The sequence below is a fragment of the Silene latifolia genome, chromosome 3 (genome assembly GCF_048544455.1).
Source record: "Silene latifolia isolate original U9 population chromosome 3, ASM4854445v1, whole genome shotgun sequence".
Classification (NCBI taxonomy): domain Eukaryota; kingdom Viridiplantae; phylum Streptophyta; class Magnoliopsida; order Caryophyllales; family Caryophyllaceae; genus Silene; species Silene latifolia.
In genome coordinates, this window is record NC_133528.1 from 13,987,377 (window position 1) to 14,008,827 (window position 21,451).

Below are 21,451 nucleotides of genomic sequence, written 5' to 3' on the forward strand. Positions count from 1 at the left end.
TATATGTTGACCAGTTGATAGTAAAAATACTTCCCAATTGTATTCTTTAAAATGAGATTTAAACATGTGATCATCATGATCAACAGTCGTGATCGCATTATTGTCGGAGGACACATATTCCAACAATCTCCCACTTGTCCTCGACAAGTGTGCGTCACCAATTCTCTTGTCCTATTACTATCTCCCACTCAATGCAAGGTGTCTTTCAGGTCGTACTTGTAAGTGATCATATCGAGAGTGGTTTCCTCGATCTGGAGAATAACTGATTGACCGGATTTATCCACCATGGATACAATCCGAGCGTGGCCACGCATTTCCAGTTCATTACTCCTCGAGTGGCCCTGAGATATTGTTATAACCCTGACTAGGGGTGGACAATTCCTATCGCACTCATTCCCTTCGACTAGCCACAGCCATCATAACCCAAAATATGCCCATTTGACCCAATTTACGAAGGTCGTAGTAACACAAATCAAAGTTAATCTGAAACTGTGCCATCTTAGGCGAATAGTCTTTAGTCAAAAGAATCGACTCATTTGAATACTATAGTAGCTCTCGCCACGACTAGGCTATATAAATTGCCAGAACTCTATAAGCGGTCATAAGGCCCGACAAAATGTTCCTAACAGTCTGCCTATGTGATCGACTAGTCATCTCACATGACTCTATGGCACTTGAACTTGCCATCAATCGCATCACACTCTAGTCACTTCGAGACGTCACCTCATACAAGTGACTATGGGCAAATACTATGTTAATCCGTGTTCACTTTAACGGGGTTCAATTGTCATTACAACCCGTTTGGATGTAACAATGTATAAATTAAAGATAAAAGACAAATGTGATTGTGAACATGAACAAAAACAACACTTTTATTTCATTTCAAAATCTAACATAGACTTGGTACACGTTTAAGTCCCATGGACGCCGTATGTCCATCATGTTTAGCCTGCGATAAAAGCTTGGTGAGCGGATCAGCTATGTTGTCATCCGTCCCAACCTTACAAATCGCAATTTCCTTTCTCTTAATGAAATCTCTTATTACATGATATTTTCTAAGTACATGTCTAGATCTATTACTAGACTTCGGCTCCTTAGCTTGGAAGATTGTCCCACTATTATCACAATAGAGAGTGATGGGATCATTGGCGGTAGGTACTACTCTTAGACCTTCCGTGAATTGCCTGATCCACACAGCTTCCTTGGCGCAGCACGATCTTGCTATGTACTCGACCTCCGTTGTTGAATCGATGTTACTGACTTCCTTGAAGCTTCTCCAACGGCACCACCACCATTGAGCATGAAAACGAAACCGACTTGTGATTTCATGTCATCTCTATCTGTTTGAAAACTTGAGTCCGTGTATCCATTAACACGCAGCTCAGTGTCTCCTCCAAACACTAGGATAGAATCCTTAGTTCTTCTCAAGTACTTAAGGATGTTCTTGACGGCAATCCAGTGACTCTCACCTGGATTTCCTTGATATCTACTCGTCATGCTTAAAGCATACGAGACATCAGGACGTGTGCATATCATGGCATACATGATTGATCCAACAGCGGAAGCATAAGGGATCGTCTCCATGCGTTCAACATCATGGGGTTCGGAGGGAGATTGAGTCTTGCTCAATATCGTCCCGGTTACCATAGGTACCAATCCCCTTTTGGATTTGTCCATGCTGAACCGTCGAAGAATCTTATCAATATAAGACTCTTGACTTAGTGCCAATATCCTCTTGGATCTATCTCTATGGATCCGGATACCTAATATGCGTTGTGCTTCTCCTAAATCCTTCATTTGGAAGTGGTTACCTAACCACTTCTTAACAGAAGACAACATTGGAATATCATTTCCAATGAGTAGTATGTCATCGACATACAAGATTAGGAACACAACATTGCTCCCACTGAATTTCATGTATAAACATGGTTCCTCAACACTTCGAGTGAAACCATTCTCTTTTATCACATGATTAAATCGATGATTCCAACTTCTAGATGCTTGCTTAAGACCATAAATGGATCTCTTTAGCTTGCACACTTTGTTAGGATTTTTAGAATCAACAAAACCTTCGGGTTGTATCATGTACACCTCCTCTTCTAAATGCCCATTTAGAAAAGCGGTTTTGACATCCATTTGCCATATTTCATAATCATGAAATGCGGCAATTGCTAACAAAATCTGTATGGATCTTAGCATGGCTACGGGGGCGAAGGTCTCATCATAATGGAGACCTTGGACTTGGGTAAATCCTTTTGCCACTAGCCTAGCTTTGTAGACATCGTCATGTCCTTCTATGCCATTCTTAATTTTGAATATCCATTTGCATTGAAGGGGTCTTGCCCCTTTAGGCAAATCTACCAAGTCCCAAACTTGGTTTTCATGCAGAGAATCCATTTCGGACTTCATGGCTTCAAGCCATAAGGAGGAATTAGGACTAGAGATTGCGGTTTTGTAGGTAGCGGGCTCGTCACTTTCCATAAGCAACACATCAAGTGTTCCATCTTCCTCGATAAGTCCCACATATCGATCGGGATGGCGAATTACTCGACCCGTTCTTCTTATTGGAGGAGGTACAACCGCATTGGACGACGAAGGAACATCTTCTTGCGTCTCTTTCTCGGTTTGTGGCTCTTGAACTTCTTCAAGTTCAAAATTTCTCCCACTCTGTCTCTTAGAAATGAATTGACTTTCTAAGAAGACAGCCTCGCAAGACACAAACACTTTGTTATCTTGAGGTTTGTAGAAGTAGTACCCTCGAGAATCCGAGAGGTAACCTACAAAGGTGCATTTTTCGGATCATGGGGCAAGCTTGTTGTCATTCTTAGTTTTGACGTAAGCATCACATCCCGAAATTCTCATATAGGATATATTGGGAACTTTTCCCGTCCACATCTCATATGGAGTCTTTTCGGTGGATTTAGTGGGACTATTGTTCAAAGATCTAATTGCGGTTTGAATCACAAATCCCCAAAACGAGTTCGGTAACTCGGTTTGACTCATCATGGATCAAACCATATCAAGTAGGGTTCGATTTCTCCTTTCGGCAACACCATTTAATTGTGGTGTTCCAGGTGGAGAAAGTTGTGATATAATACCACAATCTTTCAAGTGTGAATCGAATTTAAGGCTAAGATATTCCCCACCACGATCGGAACGTAGTGCTTTTACCTTTTTGTTCAATTGGTTCTCTACTCTGTTTTGAAATTCCTTGAATTTCTCAAACGCTTCACTCTTATGTTTCATTAAATAGACATACCCATGTCTACTTAAGTCGTCGGTGAAGGTTATAAAGTAGTCATAATTTCCACGAGCGGTGATACTCATTGGTCCATATACATCGGTGTGTATGAGTCCCAATAGCTCACTAGCTCGTGTCCCTTTACCACTAAAAGGATTACGAGTCATTTTGCCAAGTTGGAAATATTCGCATGTACCATATGATTGATAATCAAATGGTGTAATCACATTAGTCGAAATTAATCTTTTGATGCGATTCTCGTTTATGTGACCTAATTGACAATGCCAAATGAACGCTTCACTTGGGTCACTTGATTTGAGTTTCTCTGATTGAATGTTGTAGATATTATTAGTCGGATTTGAGGTCTCTAAAATGTAAATGCCATTGATAGAGGAAGCTTGGCCTATAACCAAGTCGTTCCTAGAAATAGTACAACGATTGTTCTTAATGACAAAACAAAAACCGTCCATGTCTAGCATGGCGATTGAAATAATGTTTTTAGAGAGTGTAGGCACATAAAAACAATTATGTAAATACAACTCAAATCCATTAGGCAAAGCTAAAACATAAGTTCCTTTGGATTCGGCCGCTACCCGAGCTCCATTTCCAAGGCGTAGATCCACATCTCCCTTGCTATGCCTCTTCACGTCTCTTAAACCCTGTAAATGATTACAAAGGTGAGAACCACAACCGGTATCTAGTACCCATGTCGTAGTGGAAGTATAATTTATATCAATAACATAAATTTCCTTACGAATTTTACCTTTTGGAGTGATGATTCCTTCCCTTATATTTCGCAAATATACGGGACAATTCCTAAACCAATGTCCCATGCCATAGCAATAATGGCACTCATCATTAACTTGCTTGAAGTTTTTGATTTTCTTTCCCTTCTTCTTGAACCTTTTGCCCTTTGAAGCAAGAACTTGATTGCTTGAGCTCCCACTAGTTTTGGCATCTTTATCTTCCAGAGACAAAGACCCTATAGATTGTATGAGGTAGTCTTCCTGAGACGGACTCACACGAGGTCTAGTAGTAGTAGGTGGTTTAGAAGAAGTGATGAAGTTAAGGTTTCCATCCGAACCTATCCCAAAATGAAGTTCTCTAGTAGTGTCGAAATCATTGTTGGAGCAAATGTCGTCAAGAACATTGTGGTAAGACTCAATAGTTATCGGTGCGGTAGCGTTTGATGGATTCATTGTAATGAACTACAAATATGGAGGAAAAGGAAATATTAACATTTGTCTTTTTAAATCATACTTGTAAAATATTAACAAGATATGAACATTTATATAGTGACCTCTACCCAACTATCATAAATGATTCCAAGATCCAAATTCATATTAACTTGGGCACGGTATGGCCGATGAAACCCTTATCAATATAACTCGGTGGATTAACGTTTTAATCGATTCTACTTTTAGAACTCTTGGTCGATAAAATTACTCTAATAATTATCTATAGCCCAAAACACATCCGACAAGGGCACGATATGGCCGATGAAACCCTTATCGAAAAACTTTTGTTGAGTTCAATCCAAATTTCGAATAAATGTGTCCATGATCCAAATCTACATCAACTTGGGCACGGTATGGCCGATGAAACCCTCATTAACATGAACTCGGTGGATTAACATTCATCACCCACTTCCCCTACGTAACAAGGTTTGTACCCCGGTAGGGCCGAGTGCACTCCCTCGCGAAATAGGTTTTCATGGTTTCTACTATTTGGTAAGGCTATGTCTCAATTAATTGTTTTAGCGAGAGGTCATGACAATTTATTATCTATCACGTTTTAAGTGAACTAAAGCGGTGAACTACGATAATTCTAATTGACACGGTCGATAAACTCGATGAAAGAAGATGCATGTTTTAGTTATGGCGATTTAGCGATGCATGTGACATATAAATAAAATGCAAACATAAAATAAATCCTAGTATGGCCTTCCTAAAATAGAAAAAACTATTAACTATTACATATTCGGAAACCAACTCCATTGGTCCCTTGAACTTCGGTTGTGGCACGTATCTCGAGGTAACACCGTCTTTATGTATCGCCATCTTGAAGAAATCCGTCTTTGGGAACTCCGAGATAAATAAAATTACATAGCAAATTACATAATTTCCTATTATACATTTGTAACTAAGATAAAATAAAATAAATCTATTAAATTACAAAACGGTGATACGAGATCACAAAAAAAAAATTACAACCGAATCGATATTCCCATATATTTCGGGAAATACCAATTAAAACTAAGGCCATACTAAGTAAAATTACATAATTCAAAAATTACATAAATTAAATTATGACAATCATAAAGAAAATGCAGCATTATAATATGTATGAACATGCTCAATTTTAATGCTAAATCGCCTTTAATTAGCCAATATCGTATATTACTCGGTTTTTACGGATTTGCGTGATTTCAACATTTTTTAATCACAAAAATTACATAAATTCATATTTATTCATGAGTTAATTACCCTAACCTCTTAGGACTAAAAATTTAGTCTTCACTAATTATTTGACCATAATTAACTCATATTTCTAAATTTGGAAATTAATGGACCAAAAATTACAAAAATAAGCTATAAACTTCAAATAAATCACAAAATTTCAAATAAATTTGAAATTTGAAATTTAAACTCATGAACATTCTGGAAAAAATACCATGACACTCATAATGTTCAAAACTTAGGTTAAAAATTTCGAAATTTTTCCGGAAAAACAATGTTGCGGTTTATCGGTTTTAACTAAAATAATCATAAAAACATGTGAAAAATTATATACATCAACTTTTCAATTTTAGATCTGAAAAAGATAATAAAATGCAACATATGATGTTTTTCTTTAGTCATAGAGTATGTTTTATTAATATTACACTAATAAAGTCACTATTCATGCTATTTTTCTTCAAAAATCCATAAATCATGCAAAAAGACTTCACTATAGCCTATTATTTTACATACATCTTATAAAATTGTATGTGACAACATACTAAATTTATATGACCAGATTCGAAATTTATCTCATATTAACCTATTTTTCACCTAAATCCGAATTTAATAATGAAAAATCCATTTTTCGAGCATAATAAGTCCAAAAATTATGAAACTTTACAGGTTATCTCAAAATAATATATGTGACAACATATCCAAAAATCACTGGAAAATTCGAAGTTTAGCTATTTTTAGTCCGAAAATGACATTTTTACTCATAAAATCATATTTAAATGCCATTATTGTATAATATGAACAATAAAAATCCGTAAATAAACCAAAATATCCTAAAAACATTTTAGGACCAGAAATTTTAACATGCATAAATTAATTTCGTGATATATCATAATAACACAAAATATTCAAGTTTTATATGTTATTCTTATAACTCGGAAAAACTTTTAACCGATTTGCATGCAAACAACCATGGCTCTTGATACCGATTGAAGGAAAAGTAGATCTATATACTAACATATTCATATATATGTTCCATTTTAATTTGTCATAAAATTAACAAGTGATCTTATGCATGCAAACTATTTAACAAAATAAAGAAGAAATCATCCTTACATTGGAATTTCGGTTCATATGGGCACAAAAGAGATCTTCTTCTCTTTTTATCTTGACCTTTCCTTTTGGATGAACAAAGACCCAAGTGTAGGATCTCTCCCAAGGAATTATACCCAAGGCTAACTCTTAATTAAAATCAATATTATAAATACTAGTACAATATTAATTTTGTAAGAAAATTGACCCAAAATAATTTTGATTTTGTCTCCTAAATCCGGGTAGGAGATAGAGGAAGGAAGGGAAAATATTTTTATCTCTCTAAAAATATTTTTGATGATATGAATGAATGAATAATTATCTCACACACATGTATATGGTGAATAATAAAATTTAAGCAAAAGAACCCTTGTTCTTTTCTAGGTGAAACCGGGTAGGAGGGTGGAGGAAGGCCAATGCATGAGCTTGGTGCTCTTCCACAAGACACACTAGGTATGCATGCCTAGTTGTAGAAAAATGATTACATCTTCCACTAATTTTAATTAACATTATAAGAATATGTTAATTACACCCAATATTTCGGTCCATATGGATAACATGGAATCCATTTTATTTTTGTCAATTGTCAATATGTCACATGGCATATGTTGCATAAATTTGTTGTGCATTTTTAAAATATTAAAAATCAACGTATTATTAAAAATACGTCACATACAAAAATCGACTTAGTAATTCATAATTACTTGTACCAAAATATTTTACCAATTTATAAATCACAACAATTTGTATTTATAATAATTCATTCAAATTTAATTGTTTCCTTAAACAATAATTTCATCTGAGTAATGATACAATTCGATTACTCAGACCGTATCTCATTTTAATCAATTTCAATGTGATACGTAAATTTTACTTCCAAAATCGTCCGTCAATTTTCAAGTAATTTAATTAACTCGTAACATTATACGATTAATTAAATGATCAATTAAGAGTGTTGCCCTATAGATATGACCTAGGGGATCAACTGATCACCACCGTCGCACGACAGTAATGTCAAACTCTAGTCAGCCAATCATTACCGATATATGTTGACCAGTTGATAGTAAAAATACTTCCCAATTGTATTCTTTAAAATGAGATTTAAACATGTGATCATCATGATCCCATTATTGTCGGAGGACACATATTCCAACATACCCCACCATGTAATCTCTAAGCTTTTTATTTTCAACTAGTTTTATTACCCGTGAAAATTACGGGGTTTGTTTGTTCACTATGTAAGGGGTACAAATTTTAGATACGGCAAAATAACCTTGAATCTAAAGTTTCGATAATATCCTAATTTCAATATGATTGAAGACATGAAATGCGTAGCCTTAATCATCTTGTACCGAATCAAAATTAGACCAATTTCACCATACCCTAAAACATAAAGTTGAATGAATTTAAATCGACTCAGAATTGAACATCTTTGTCTCTTTGATTTAAACTAAAGTATCAATACTGGTTAAACTAAAGTTTAGAATGAATTTAAACTAAAAATAAACAAATTTACGACTAACCTAACAATCCTACCGCATTACATTACGAAGTATAAATTCAGCTTGACTTATTTTTTTTTTGCAAGAATAACAAGCCATATATATTCTCCCATACAGGGAATAAGAAGGCCAAATCTTACAAAGGAGAACCACTGTAAATGCCTATATCAAGCATTCAAAGAAGCTATTATCTCACCCTCATTTGAAGGATGAGTTACATACAATAATCTTACGCTAACAACATATTGGATGTTTTTAACAATATAATCAACATCATGCTCCAACCTTGAAAAATTCCAATGTTCCTCTCCTCCCATATACTGTAAATAGTTGCTCCCAAAAACCTAAAAAACCACTTAGCTTTCCAATGCTTAGGAACCCTTCTACCTGCTATCCAGTGAACTTCCTTACTCAACTTAGAAGTTCTGTGATGAATTCTCATCCAGGTCATTATCCGTTGCCATATAACAACAGAGAAATTGCATCTGAAAAACAAATGCTTATGCATCTCATTATCTGCCTTGCACAGTATACACCTGTTCACCAGTGGTATTCCCATGATATGCAGCTGATCAACAGTAGCCAATTTCTGCTGCATTGCTAACACTAGAAAGACACTGTGCTTTGGTAATACTGCTCGATTCCAAACTGCTTTGCCCCAACTAATATTACTACCCTTCCTACGAAACTGGTCATAGAGTAAATGAAGTTGAAGGCATCCCTTCTTAACACAACCATGTAGTAATGCTTCCACATTAGCTCCACTACCTGCCATTTTCTTAGAGTTCATCCCTTACCTGCAATATACTCCTCCAACTTTCAGAATGAGTACTCTTTTTCTGAAGTGTCCAAAAATCTCCTGACTTAATGTTATAAGTGTAATTCCAGGTGGTCCATGAACTATCAGAGTGTTTAACAATCTCCCAAATCCATTTGCAGATGATGATTCTGTTCCAAGCTAAGATCTCCTTTATATTAAAGCCTCCTTCCTGATAAGGGGTACAACAAGAGTCTCAACTTTTCATGATCAGCTTCATGTGACTTTCCTCAGAATTTCGAAGAAATCTCCTGCAGAACTTAGTAATAAGCTTGAGTACTCCTTTTGGTATCAACAAAGTAGAGCACCAAAATTGTTCCAATCCAAAAACGACAGAGTTCAAGAGACCGATTTTCCCCGCATAGGAAAGTTTGTAAGTAGACCAATGATTCAATGCCCTCTTAACTTTGGTGATAAGATCAGCAAACGTTGCCTTATTCAGTTTCCTTTCATTCAGAGGTACTACAAGGTATCTAAAGGGGAACTCTACTTCAATATAACAAGTTGCTCTAAAAATTTTATGCTTAATACCCTCTCTGATGCCACCCATGTAAATATTTGTTTTTTCTGTATTAGCATGTAATCCAGACAGCCTAGCAAAAGAAGCCAATGATGAAGTAATAACCTTAACAGATGAGGTGTTTCCTCTAACAAATAACATCAGATCATTTGCAAACATTAAGTGATTGAGACCCAAATTCCCACACTTAGGATGGTATGAGACCTGATGCTGCTTGTGAATTCCTCTTATGACCCTAGATAAGATTTCCATGCTCATGACAAATAGAAATGGGGATAGAGGGTCACCTTGCCTTAAACCACTAGCTCCTTTAAAAAAAATCAATATGATCTCCATTTACTTTCAAACTGAACCAAGTAGAGGTAATACTTCCTATAATCCACCTCTGAAATTGCTCAGGAAAGTGGAAATGCTGCAACATTTTACCTATGAATTTCCATTGAAGAGAATCAAAGGCTTTTTTGATGTCAACCTTAATTAAGCATCTAGGAAAAACTCCTTGCTGTCCATATCCTTTTATCAAAGATTGAGTCAGCATAATATTTTCAAATATACTCCTCCCTGTAATAAATGCCCCATGTTCTTTCCCCACAATACCAGGTAAGCTTGAGTCTAGAACATAAAATCTTAGTGACTGTCTTATAGAAGATAGTACAACATGCAATTGGTCTATAGTCCATAACAGTGGAGACAAATTATTTTTTAGGAATTAGGGCAAGCAAGGTAGTGTAAGCTTGCTTAGGCATATTTCCAGTCTTGAAGAACTCTTTGACAGCATTAAAAAACTCATGCCAGATGATATTCCATGATGTTTTGAAGAACTTTGCTGAAAATCCATCTTGCCCTAGACTTTTGTTCGAGACAATAGAAAACAAAGCAGTCTGGATTTCCTTATCATCAACCTCCCTGCAAAGTCCCCCCCACCTAGATTCAGGTATCTTAGGTCCATCCAAAGGTTCCATAAGTTCTACATCAATAGGTGTTTGCTGACCTAATAACCACTGATAATAGTCAATGAAGGCATGATTAACAGCAGGCATTCCTTCCCTTTATATACCATGTCTATCCTTGATTTTTCCAATAATACTTTGGTGCTTCCGAGCTATTATTCGAGAAAAGCAGTAACTTGTAGGAGCATCATTATACTTTATATCCTGAATTCTAGCTCTTTGAGTAAGAGAACTTTTTTCAGTTTTCTTAAGTTCCAGGTAAGTCCGCAGCAGAGTTTGCTCCAGTGCCAGCAATGAAGAGTCCAATGGCTTAGTTTGAAGACTAAGCTGATAGTTTGTTGTGCTTCTTTAACTTTCCCAGAAATCCCATAGTAAGAGGTCTTATGAATGTTAATGAGTTGCAACTTAACATTTTTAAGCCTAGAAAACAACCTATGAATTGCATTAACCTTAACAGGAATATCCCAAGCCTCCTTAACAACCTTTCCATGATATTGATGGTCCTCCCAACAAGGGATTGGTTAAAAGCAAAAATTTATTTCAATGACAGAGGGAAGATTAGGCCCAATTCTCTCCTCCATAACTCTCACAATGTTTAGTCACCCATCAAAATCCAGTTGGTAACCTTTGGTTTTAAACCTCTGAGTTCATGCCACAGTCTTTCTCTATGGGCAGCATCATTACTACCATAGACAAAAGAGACATGAACACTCTTTTTTGAAATATGATGCAATAGCTCAAGATGAACTAATTTATCATGGCCAGAAGAAGAGATCACGGTGACCCTTCCAGAGTCCAAAAAAACCTATATCCTACCATTGTAATGGTAGGTATAATTCTTCGGAACAGAATAAGAAGGAAAGGTCTTAATAATGGCAATAAAATTATTCCGTTTAACCCTAGTTTCCAACAAACCAAACACCTCCACTTTATTCCTACTAAGATATCCCCTAACTTCATGCTGCTTTATTGGGTTATTAAACCCCCTAATATTCCAAGAAGAAATTATCATTGTCAGGATCTGGTGGTTCCTTAGCCAGAGTAACCACCTCCACACCATTATCCAATAGTTGCCCCTCATTCTGTAACACCGAGTAAGTATTAGAAACTGAAACTTCATAGGTAGGAACCTGTGTAGTACCCTTCTCTGTATTCTTTTCCTTCTCATGTTGACCCATCCCCCCTATCGTATCAGGGCACAAATGACCAAGCACATGGGATCCTGAACCCACCTCCTTAGCAGCAGAAGAAGAACTAATCTCTGAGTTAGAAGGGATTGAGCCTAGCTTAAAGCATTCTGAGCTCGTTCCCTTCTGCTCAACAAATTGTTAATGCAGGAGGATTATGGCTTAGCTCGTTGCATTTTGAGTCTAGTGCCTCTGAACTGTAAGAATGAGATTTGTCTTTCTGAGAGATTGGCCTATATTCCTACACCACCTTCACAGCCTTCCTTTTCTCCTCCAGCTGTCTATTAATTTTAGTGAATTTACAATGCTCTTTGGTATGACCCAGCTTCTTGCAACAGTGACAATAATATGGTAACCACTCATATATAATTCTTTGTGTAGTTGTTCCATGATAAGGAGATGTGACTGTGACAGTTTTAGGTAACTCCTCAGCAACAATCACTTCCACCAAGATCCTGACAAACATCAGCTTAGATTTCAAAGTTGTTGGTAAATCAGCAAATAGGGGATTCCTTATTGTACTCGCCATCTTACTCAATACTTTCCCTGACCACATGAAAGGATCAAGGTCCCGGAATAAAACCCAAGCTAGCTCTGTTGAAACAGAATCCATCTCTTAAGAGAAGAAGGAGACCACTGCTTCAAAATCAGATTGCTAGAACCCATTGTCCATGGTCCACCTTTTAAAACCTCATTCTTCATATTTTTTTAGAACAAACTAATCTACTTGTGGAAGCTTTGGCTTATAGCCCAAAAAATTACCCGTAAGAGTATTGTTCCAAAATTTAAGTTCATCAGCTACATCATCCTCTACGATCTCAACAATTCTTGTATCCCTACTTTTGTCACAATAATGTAAACTCATACCAGGGGAGGGCTTAGCTACCGAATTCCAAGGACGTGTAATTCCTATCCCTAAATCAGTAACAGGGTTCGGGATAATAGTAGCTTCCTATGTTCTTTTAGCTACCGGAGTCCGTTTATCCAACCATTCAGTAAGATTAAGCAAGTGACCCACCATTTCTGAAGGAATATTACCTAAATTCCCAATACCATTAGGGTTATCTTCCAGATCATCCAAAAGGGCTTATTCCTCCGTAATCTCTTCCACAATCAGTTCATCAGAATCCACTATCGTCGAGGTTTCATCCACAACAGTCTCGGAAATCACAGGTTGTTTGTTACATGCTCTTGTTTTGGCCATGATCAAGCTGAAAAAACAAGAAAAAAGATGAAAATTGACGTTTTTTTGGGTTTTTCAGAGTTTCCTTGGAGAAGAAGTAGCTTCTCTTTCCATAACTAAAACAAATTTTTTTCTCTAATATGTCCTGTAAAATAATAATAGAACATATTATCTAGAGCTAACAATTGAGAAAGAATCTTCATTAATTAACAAAGTAAAAGAGGTGAAACAACTAAAGCACTATTGAGTAATGATACAAACTTTGAACTACAAGAGAGGCTAATCGACTTGTATATATTAATAATAAATCAATCTCATGTTTTGGTTATACATAGAGTATGACTAGTAGCGAAATAACATAACATGTCTCGGACAAATTAACTTATGTATTATAAAGTAAATAATATAATTGTAATTATGATAAATAGTTACGAAATAGTAAAAGGAGAGAGCTTATCTGGATAAGGAGGAGGTTCTGACGTGACTTGAAGTCACTCTCATAAAGTCAAATATGCCCCGTCTGCTACACACGGCCTCAATGGCAATCGACCCCCCCAGTATTAACACAATCGTTGCGACTTCGGTGTAGGCAAAGACGCAGATGAGAACAGACAAGATCGTTGCAAGAAAACCTCAAAGAATATTTGTTAAGAATGTATGGGAGAAGAATGATTTTTGTTGTCCCTCAAACTGAAGGAGAAGACTTGTTTATATAGGCTAAAAAGACTTAAGAATTAACGAAATCAGATTTTGGAAAATAAGAAAGCATGGTAAACCGGGCAATAACTTTGGATGACCACAACAGTCAATTCCGTAGACTGCGCCAATCAGTCCCGGAAATTGAACCTGTGAAAATATTAAAAAATGTTCCAAAAAACAACCTAACTAGTATTTTCCAATGTTGGACAAAAAGACTATTAGAGCCATTATTCCAACAATTCTCCACAATGGCGAAAATAGGAGTAAGAGAGAAAAAATGAGGTAATTAAGGCAACGGGGATTTAGCGTTTAGATGTAGGTGTCTTGTGGACTTTAACTAACACCCAGTGACATACAAATTTTCTCAAACCGCCATTTTTAGTGGACTAAGCCTTTAGATGGAGTTGGTAAGAGAATTTTTGCACACTTGCTTGATCCCAAATCAGGGTTAGAACTCGCATAATCAATGAACTCATCATGAACGTTAATGTTAGGAACAAATTTTACATGCCCCTCACGTAATTCCCGGTTATTTAATGAATGCCTCTAGAGGTCCAAAACCTGAAGAACCTCTTGGGGTTAGGGTGAGAAACCCTCACAATCACATAGGTGAGTTCATCAGATTTGATTATCTCAAACCATCCATAATGACTATGAACTCATTAAGAGCTATTGCTCAACCTTCCACGATGACAATATATTCGTAAGTACAAGAAATGTACACAAAGTAATACCACATCACTTTATTAAATAGGAATGGTAGTAGTACTACAGCTCGAGTTCCTTGTGACTTAGTTTGACCCGTTGAACTTAGATGAACTAAGACGGGTATCCGTCACAATTCACCCCTTTACAGGTTTTAAACCCATTCCTAAAGGTGCCATCAAAACCAACTTCTACCATGGCCATTGGTAGAAGATCTCAATATCCTCTTCATATTTTAAGTACGTACTATTATGATATCACATTTTGTAAGGGATCTCGATATCCGCTTACAATTCACAACCTTTGTGAATCCATTGATATTGATCATATTTTTCCATCAACCTTTTGGTCAATAGTCACTTTATTGTAACTTCTTACCTGTGCATGACCATCAATGGAGCCCAAAGCTCCCCATAAAAAAACTATATGTTAGTAGATCTCTGAACCTTTCGACTCCTTGTCCTGCCAATTCTAGCATAATATCTTCACACCTTATTGCATATTAACAACACAATTTGTATGGTTAACATACATGATATAGCATTATGAAAAATTGTATTTAAAAATCAAATAAAATTCATCATTATTTGACGTTCAATTAAATTGCAAACTCATTCCCAAAGATACAATTGTTTTCATAGATTAGTTTACAAAAAACCATGATGTCCGTCACCGATAACAACGACATAAGCTATATCATATCTCTCATAACACATACAAACATCATATATATATATGAATGTAACAACCTTTCCACCAAGTTCATTTTGTCGTGTATAAACTCAAGAATACATCTTAAATAGCTCATATATTAGTGATCCAATTATCACCAATAACTTCTGTTAAAGAAACATCGCAAAATCAAAACCAGATAAATATAGATTACGCGTCTTTTACCCTTTTCTTTGTTTGCTATAAACATTTAACCAAAAAAAAAAAATTGCTCAAACACATGTATTGTCAACCAACCATTCATAAAATTCATAATCGGAAAAACAAGTTTATACACTCACAATATTAGAGTATTCACAACTATCAACCAAACCCATGTAATTGTCATTATAACCATTTCCATCACTGAAACTCAATTATTTTTTTCGACAAAGTTAAGGGTAGTCTTACCTTCACTAGACGCCCCCACAATCCACAACTTACTCAAACCATTTCCATTGACAATATTTTAGACGTCAAGGCTAACATTCAAAATGACATAAGACGATGAACAAAAAATTACCCTTTCTGAAGCATGTCACTAGAGACCAATATTGGCATATAGTAAATTATTAACATCATAAACCAAGATGTCAAATAATTCATTGTCATAGCCAACTATACATAACAAATTATTTGAGATCCAATTTTGTATCGCACAAAACCATACAATATTTTCCTTTAACACGCTCTATATATCTCCAAGTATATCACATATATACATTTTTCTCAACTTAGAGAAGATATAACGACGAGCTGAAAGTCGTATGCCTATCAAATGTAAATTTATAATCACTTACTTACTAAACAACTAAAACAGTAATATAGCGAAAGTAAGGGTCGAACCCACAAGGAAGGACTACGTCAATTAAAGTGTGTAAGAGTATAGAGTAAAGTAACCAGTTTAGGGGGTGATTTGATATATTTGATTTATTAAAGAACTAAGACTAAGCAAATAATGAAATAGATGAATTTAAATGGTTTAAAAGGTCTTAGACCCAAAAATATATCCACACTCAATAACAATTAATCATTGTAAGACGGTTTCAACTACTAATCTTGATTACTCTATCGTGAATGTAAAATTCCAATTCTCCTTACGAATAGCCAATTAAAACGAATCCCGTTCTTAATCAACCCTAACTATTAGACAACCCTAACAATCCAGTTCAAGGTTTAATTCAACAGCAGCAATATAATTTAGAGAATTCGATAGAGAATAAATAGCGCATACAATCCAGTTGCACTTTAGATATTTATGTGGATCGCTTCTAAGTATTAATATCAACGTATCCCGTTCAAGACTAATTCTTATATGTTACTTGTGTAAAGTTATCAATAAATCCTATTCAATCAACAATACTAACAATAGAATGAAGAAATCGACTACTAGTTGCGCACCTAGCAATTATCAATCAACATTCATATCATTACGAGCTAAGCAATTCACAATAATCAAGAAGAGAAATTAAAACATTCAAACTCACAATCGGATTAGAGTGCTTCAATCGCTTGAATCCAAGAATAAAGATTAGTTACACATCGTCTGCCAATAATAATAATAGGGTTTTTGTCTCTCCAAGTTGTGTAAAAATCTTCTAAAGCTCTAATAATAAGTTATATAGTAATTAGATAAGATAACTAGATTATGAAATAAAGTATTACTACTACTAATAATAATCGGAACAAACCGAGTAAAATAAATAAACAAGCACGAGTCTAACTATGCTGAATTGCGCGACCAAAGCACAAACAGGTGTCAAATGTAGGTCACGCCGCAGTCGCGCTTCGGTCGCGCCTAGGTCGCGCCTCTATTGAACGTGTGTCGCGCATTGCTGCCTACTCCTTTTCTCTTTGTCGTATACGCGCATGAATAGTGCGACCTACGACCAACGCTTGCGCACACATCTCAAGGTATCTTCATAGGTTTCCGGGCCTACTTATCCTCAAGTGTAGCTTCCGTCTTTGTCACACAAAACCGACCCACAAGCTCTTCTTCATCGTTTCCAAACTTCATCTTCAATATTTGGATCCAAGTCCCGCCAACACTACAACTTCAAGCATTGTACCATTATAATTCATTAAGGACCGCCTTCGTCACTTGAATTTCACTAATTAGACCCTCTTAATACATACTAAAACCGTCTCATCAACTTCCCCACACTTAGATCTTTACTCGTCCTCGAGTAAACTCAAAGGACCCAATAAAATCAAACCAACACCGATCCACAGAAGTATGGCAAAAATCAACAAGACCCACAACGCAACTTATAAAGATGGGTCTCCAATATTGTAAAGAGACATCAAAAAAATTTTAATTTTGCCTAAGTCTCTCATTTTGCCTAGAGTGCTCGCCCTTGCGGGTTTTCACTCTAGCTTATCATTTTTTTCAATCTCACCTCTGCTCTCAGTGGCACGCAACTCGATTCTTCATTTTACCCGGAGCGCCCTTTCGGGTTTTCACTCCGTCCTCGGCCACATCCCAATTTTGCATGGGCGCCCTTTCGGGTTTTCACCTAGCCGGGATACTTTTTCTTTTCTTTTTCACTTTTTTTTTTCATTTTTTTTCATTTTCTTTCATTTTTTTGGGAATAGAAATAACTGAAATAAAGCACACCAAACAAGTACAAATGTATACAAATCGGAACGATTCTCCTCCCCACACTCGAATGAAACATTGTCCTCAATGTTGCAAGGACACAATAAAAGGAAGAGAATAATACACACCTTATCTAAGAAAGCGCCAATGCCGACATAAACTGTGAAGCATACCTCAACACCGCATGAAATAGAACAATCCACGCACCACACCTCCTCCCCACACTTGACCATTAGCACCCTCAATAAAGCACAATTACAAAAGGCCAACAAAAGATAAGAGTAACCAAATGTAATACTACGGTTTTATGAGTCTGTGGGTACTCTATCGAGTGGGGCTTACTCTGTTGAGTAAGTATGTTTTGTATACGAAACAGTAGTCTGCCTGTATGGTACTCGATCGAGTAGGCTTGGCACTCGATCGAGTAAGGGGCACTCGATCGAGTATGTTACTTACTCGATCGAGTAAGTGGTTTTACGGGCTGAGTTTTGACGGGTTTCGTTAATAATGCGAGATTAATATAAAATGGCTTCTGTCACTTTTCTTAATACTTTTAACTATTCTAAAACCTAATTGAGAAGAGGAGAAGCTACGTAACTTGATTGTCATCGCATTGTTAACAAATCCCGGAGCTAGAAGGGTCGGATTTCGTCATTCTTTATACCTTTGTGATCCTTGCGTCGAGAGTAAGCTTTACGTATAACTTTTATATTGTTTTGTTAATTTTGGTTAAACCCTAATTGGGTGATTTGGGGGTTTTATGATTGTATGGTTAAGTAGTAATTGTATGAATGTATGTATAGGAGGAGGGTTTGTAGAGGAGAGGTTTTGAGACAGCTGCTAGATCGTCTGATTCTGTGATTTCATTCCAGGTAGGGTTTCCCTACTCAGTATTAATTACATAATGTGTGGTGATTGCATTGTGATTGTTGAGTAAGTATATTGTTAGTGGTTGTGACGGTTGTGGATTATATTGCTGGTTATGTTGTTGATTGTATTGTTGGTTATATTATTGGTTGTCGGTTGTATCTCTATCTGTGATATTCGGGGCGCGTCCCTGGCTGAGTGGAGTCACTTGCGGGAGTGGCTTCACGCCCTTGGTTCGCCTCCTGTGGAACCCGCCACAGGAGGGATGTGCACATTAAGGAAACTTGGGTTATTCGCTCAGTGGTTGATGAGCAGGGATTTGGTGGGTACGGCTGCGGTCCCCCACTGGCGGTGTGGTGTACCTGTTGCGATGGGTACTCTGGCAGGACTACACACTTTAGTTGTGTGGAGATTGATTATGGAGACTGGGGTTTGATGTGATGATTGAGTTGCTTGGCATTTGTTTTGTTGTGATTTATATTGTGTAATTAGTACTGATCCCGTTGTTTATTTTGTAAACTGTGGTGATCCATTCGGGGATGGTGAGCAGTTGTTGAGCAGGTTTGATATGATGCATTTGGGCTAGCTAGGATGAGTCATAACTTGGCATTATAAGAGTCTTCCGCTGTGTCAGACGATATCTTAGTTGTTCAGTTTTGATAGTAGACACTTTTGGATTTGGTTGTATTAGATTTATCAGTTTTCGTTTTGAACTTGTAATCACTTAAACTATATTTACTATTAAAGTACGTTTCTTTATTGTCTTATGATATTCATTGCCTCGGGTAACCGAGATGGTGACGTTCCTATACCTGAGTGGTCCTAGTAAGGCACTTGGAGTATGGGGGTGTCACAAACTGGTATCAGAGCGACGATCCTGAAACCTGTAACCAATGAATCTAATGAATATAGGGAGTCAAATTAAAATGAACCCGGGGTAGAAGTTGTAGGAGCTAATGCAAAGGCTTGGGAGACGTCCTAAAGTCGCGAACTCACCCTATAATTTTGAACCGGTCACATGGGGTACGTGTCGGGATCGTATGTGTTATCTTTTTGTTTGTGTATCTATGTAGTAACATGTGGTGTGAATCGGTGGATATATGAATGTGGAGGATGGGAGTGTGAATAAAAGATGATGAGTATTGACTTTATGTTGGATAAATGAAGCATGTTGTTTGTTTTATAATGTGGCATAATAGTGACATGAAACTAAAGTTGATTGCTTGAGTATATAAAGAGCTGCTTATATATATATATGAATGGCTGTTGTTTTATGTTGGTATATATAAAGCTTGTATTGTATAGTTGGGAAATAAAGATAAGCATGCGGGTAGTTATACAAGTCTGCATGACTCAATCGAGTGGGGGACACTCGATCGAGAAGGTGAGAGGCTCGATCGAGTGGGTCTGACTCGATCGAGTTGGTAGTTTTGTGTTTTCTGGGCAGAAGCGTATTTTTGGGCACTCGATCGAGTAGGTAGGGGCACTCGATCGAGTGGGGTCAGCTCGATCGAGTGGCTAGTCAGCTCGATTGAGTGTGTTTTTGAGCAGTGTTCTGATCAGGTTCTGGAGTCGAGGCACTCGATCGAGTAGGTGGGGCACTCGATCGAGTGGGTGTTGGTGCTCGATCGAGTGGGTTTTATACAGGTCGTATGCATGTTTTGGGCTATAGTATGAGTGTTTATGTCTACCTTTTCTTATATAATTACAAGATGCCGCCGAAAAGAAACGCCTTGTATGCTAGAGCTGAGAGTATGAACATTGACGACATAGTAAAGAAGTTGGAGCACCAAGATGCTCTTACGGAAGCTTTGAAGAGAGTGGGGAAGGATAAGGAGGTTGATCACTCCAAGATCAGCATCCACATATCTAGGTTCAATCCGAAAGAGTATAAGGGAACAGGGGTGCCAATTCTACTGGACAATTGGCACAGAGAGATGGAGAATATCCTGGAGTTAGTTCATTGCCCAGATGAGTTGAAAGTGGAACAAGCTGCGTTCTACTTGAGGGAAGCGGCAGATGAATGGTGGGACAAGGTCAAGGTGAGTGCTAGGGAGATGTATATGAAGCAGGGACTACCTGCAATACCTTGGGATGAGTTCAGAAAGGCTATAAGACGTGAGTTTGTACCAGAACATGTGAGGAGTAAGCTGAGGGAGGAGTTCGATGAGTTTAAGATGACATCTGATATGACAGTGGCTGAGTACTACCGTAAGTTTAATGAGAAGTCCAGATATGCTGAGGATATGGGGCTGAGTAAGAAAAACCTAGCTTTGAGGTTTGAGAAGGGGTTGACCCCCAAGATCATGGAGAAGCTACCGGTGGGAGTCCTTACAGATGTGAAGGAAGTCTATGAGAGAGCTGGGAGGGCTGAGAGGTTGGTTGAGATGACCAGGGAGAGGGGCACTGAGAAGAGGAAGGCTTAGAGCAAGGGTGGTGGTCAATCCAACTATAAGAAGGGTAACCACACTCAGGCGAGAGCATATTCATCTGGCTCGGGGTTTAATGCCGGGGCTTTGATGCGTGTCATTTATATGATGTTTTACACCTTATTTTACACGCATTTCAGAGCTCATTTATGTAGTTTAGGCTTCTATTCTCCCTATTTCCGTCTACTTTCGTATTTTTGTACATTATTGCAGAAATGTGAAGAATCCAGCGGAAATCAAGCTAAATCCGTCCCCGAGTACCTTGCATTGCATTTGACGTGAAGTATCTACTCAAGGAACGAGCTTGGTGCGCATTTCGAGGCCCAAAAGGCAACTTTATGAAGAATTAAAAGCGGATTATCAGCTACTCTAGTCGATCGACTGGACCCTATGGTCGATCGACCAGAGCCCGACTTGCAGGAACTCCTGTTCAACATACCTCAGTCGATCGACCGGTCCCAGTGGTCGATCGACCAAGCCGCTAATCTGACGT

At 37.3% G+C, this 21,451-nt stretch overlaps 1 protein-coding gene across 1 annotated transcript; it reads right to left on the reverse strand.

Annotated features, from left to right (window-relative positions):
* Window positions 1-8,520: 8,520 nt before the first annotated feature.
* LOC141648707 (uncharacterized) lies at window positions 8,521-9,066 on the reverse strand. Its single transcript, XM_074457428.1, has one exon. It carries the CDS (start codon window positions 9,064-9,066, stop codon window positions 8,521-8,523), a length of 546 nt encoding a protein of 181 aa, XP_074313529.1.
* Between the last annotated feature and the right edge of the window lie 12,385 nt (window positions 9,067-21,451).

Bases quoted from the DNA above. Each gene is read 5' to 3' on its own strand.
- LOC141648707 (XM_074457428.1), bottom strand. From the start codon at position 9,066: ATGGCAGGTAGTGGAGCTAATGTGGAAGCATTACTACATGGTTGTGTT.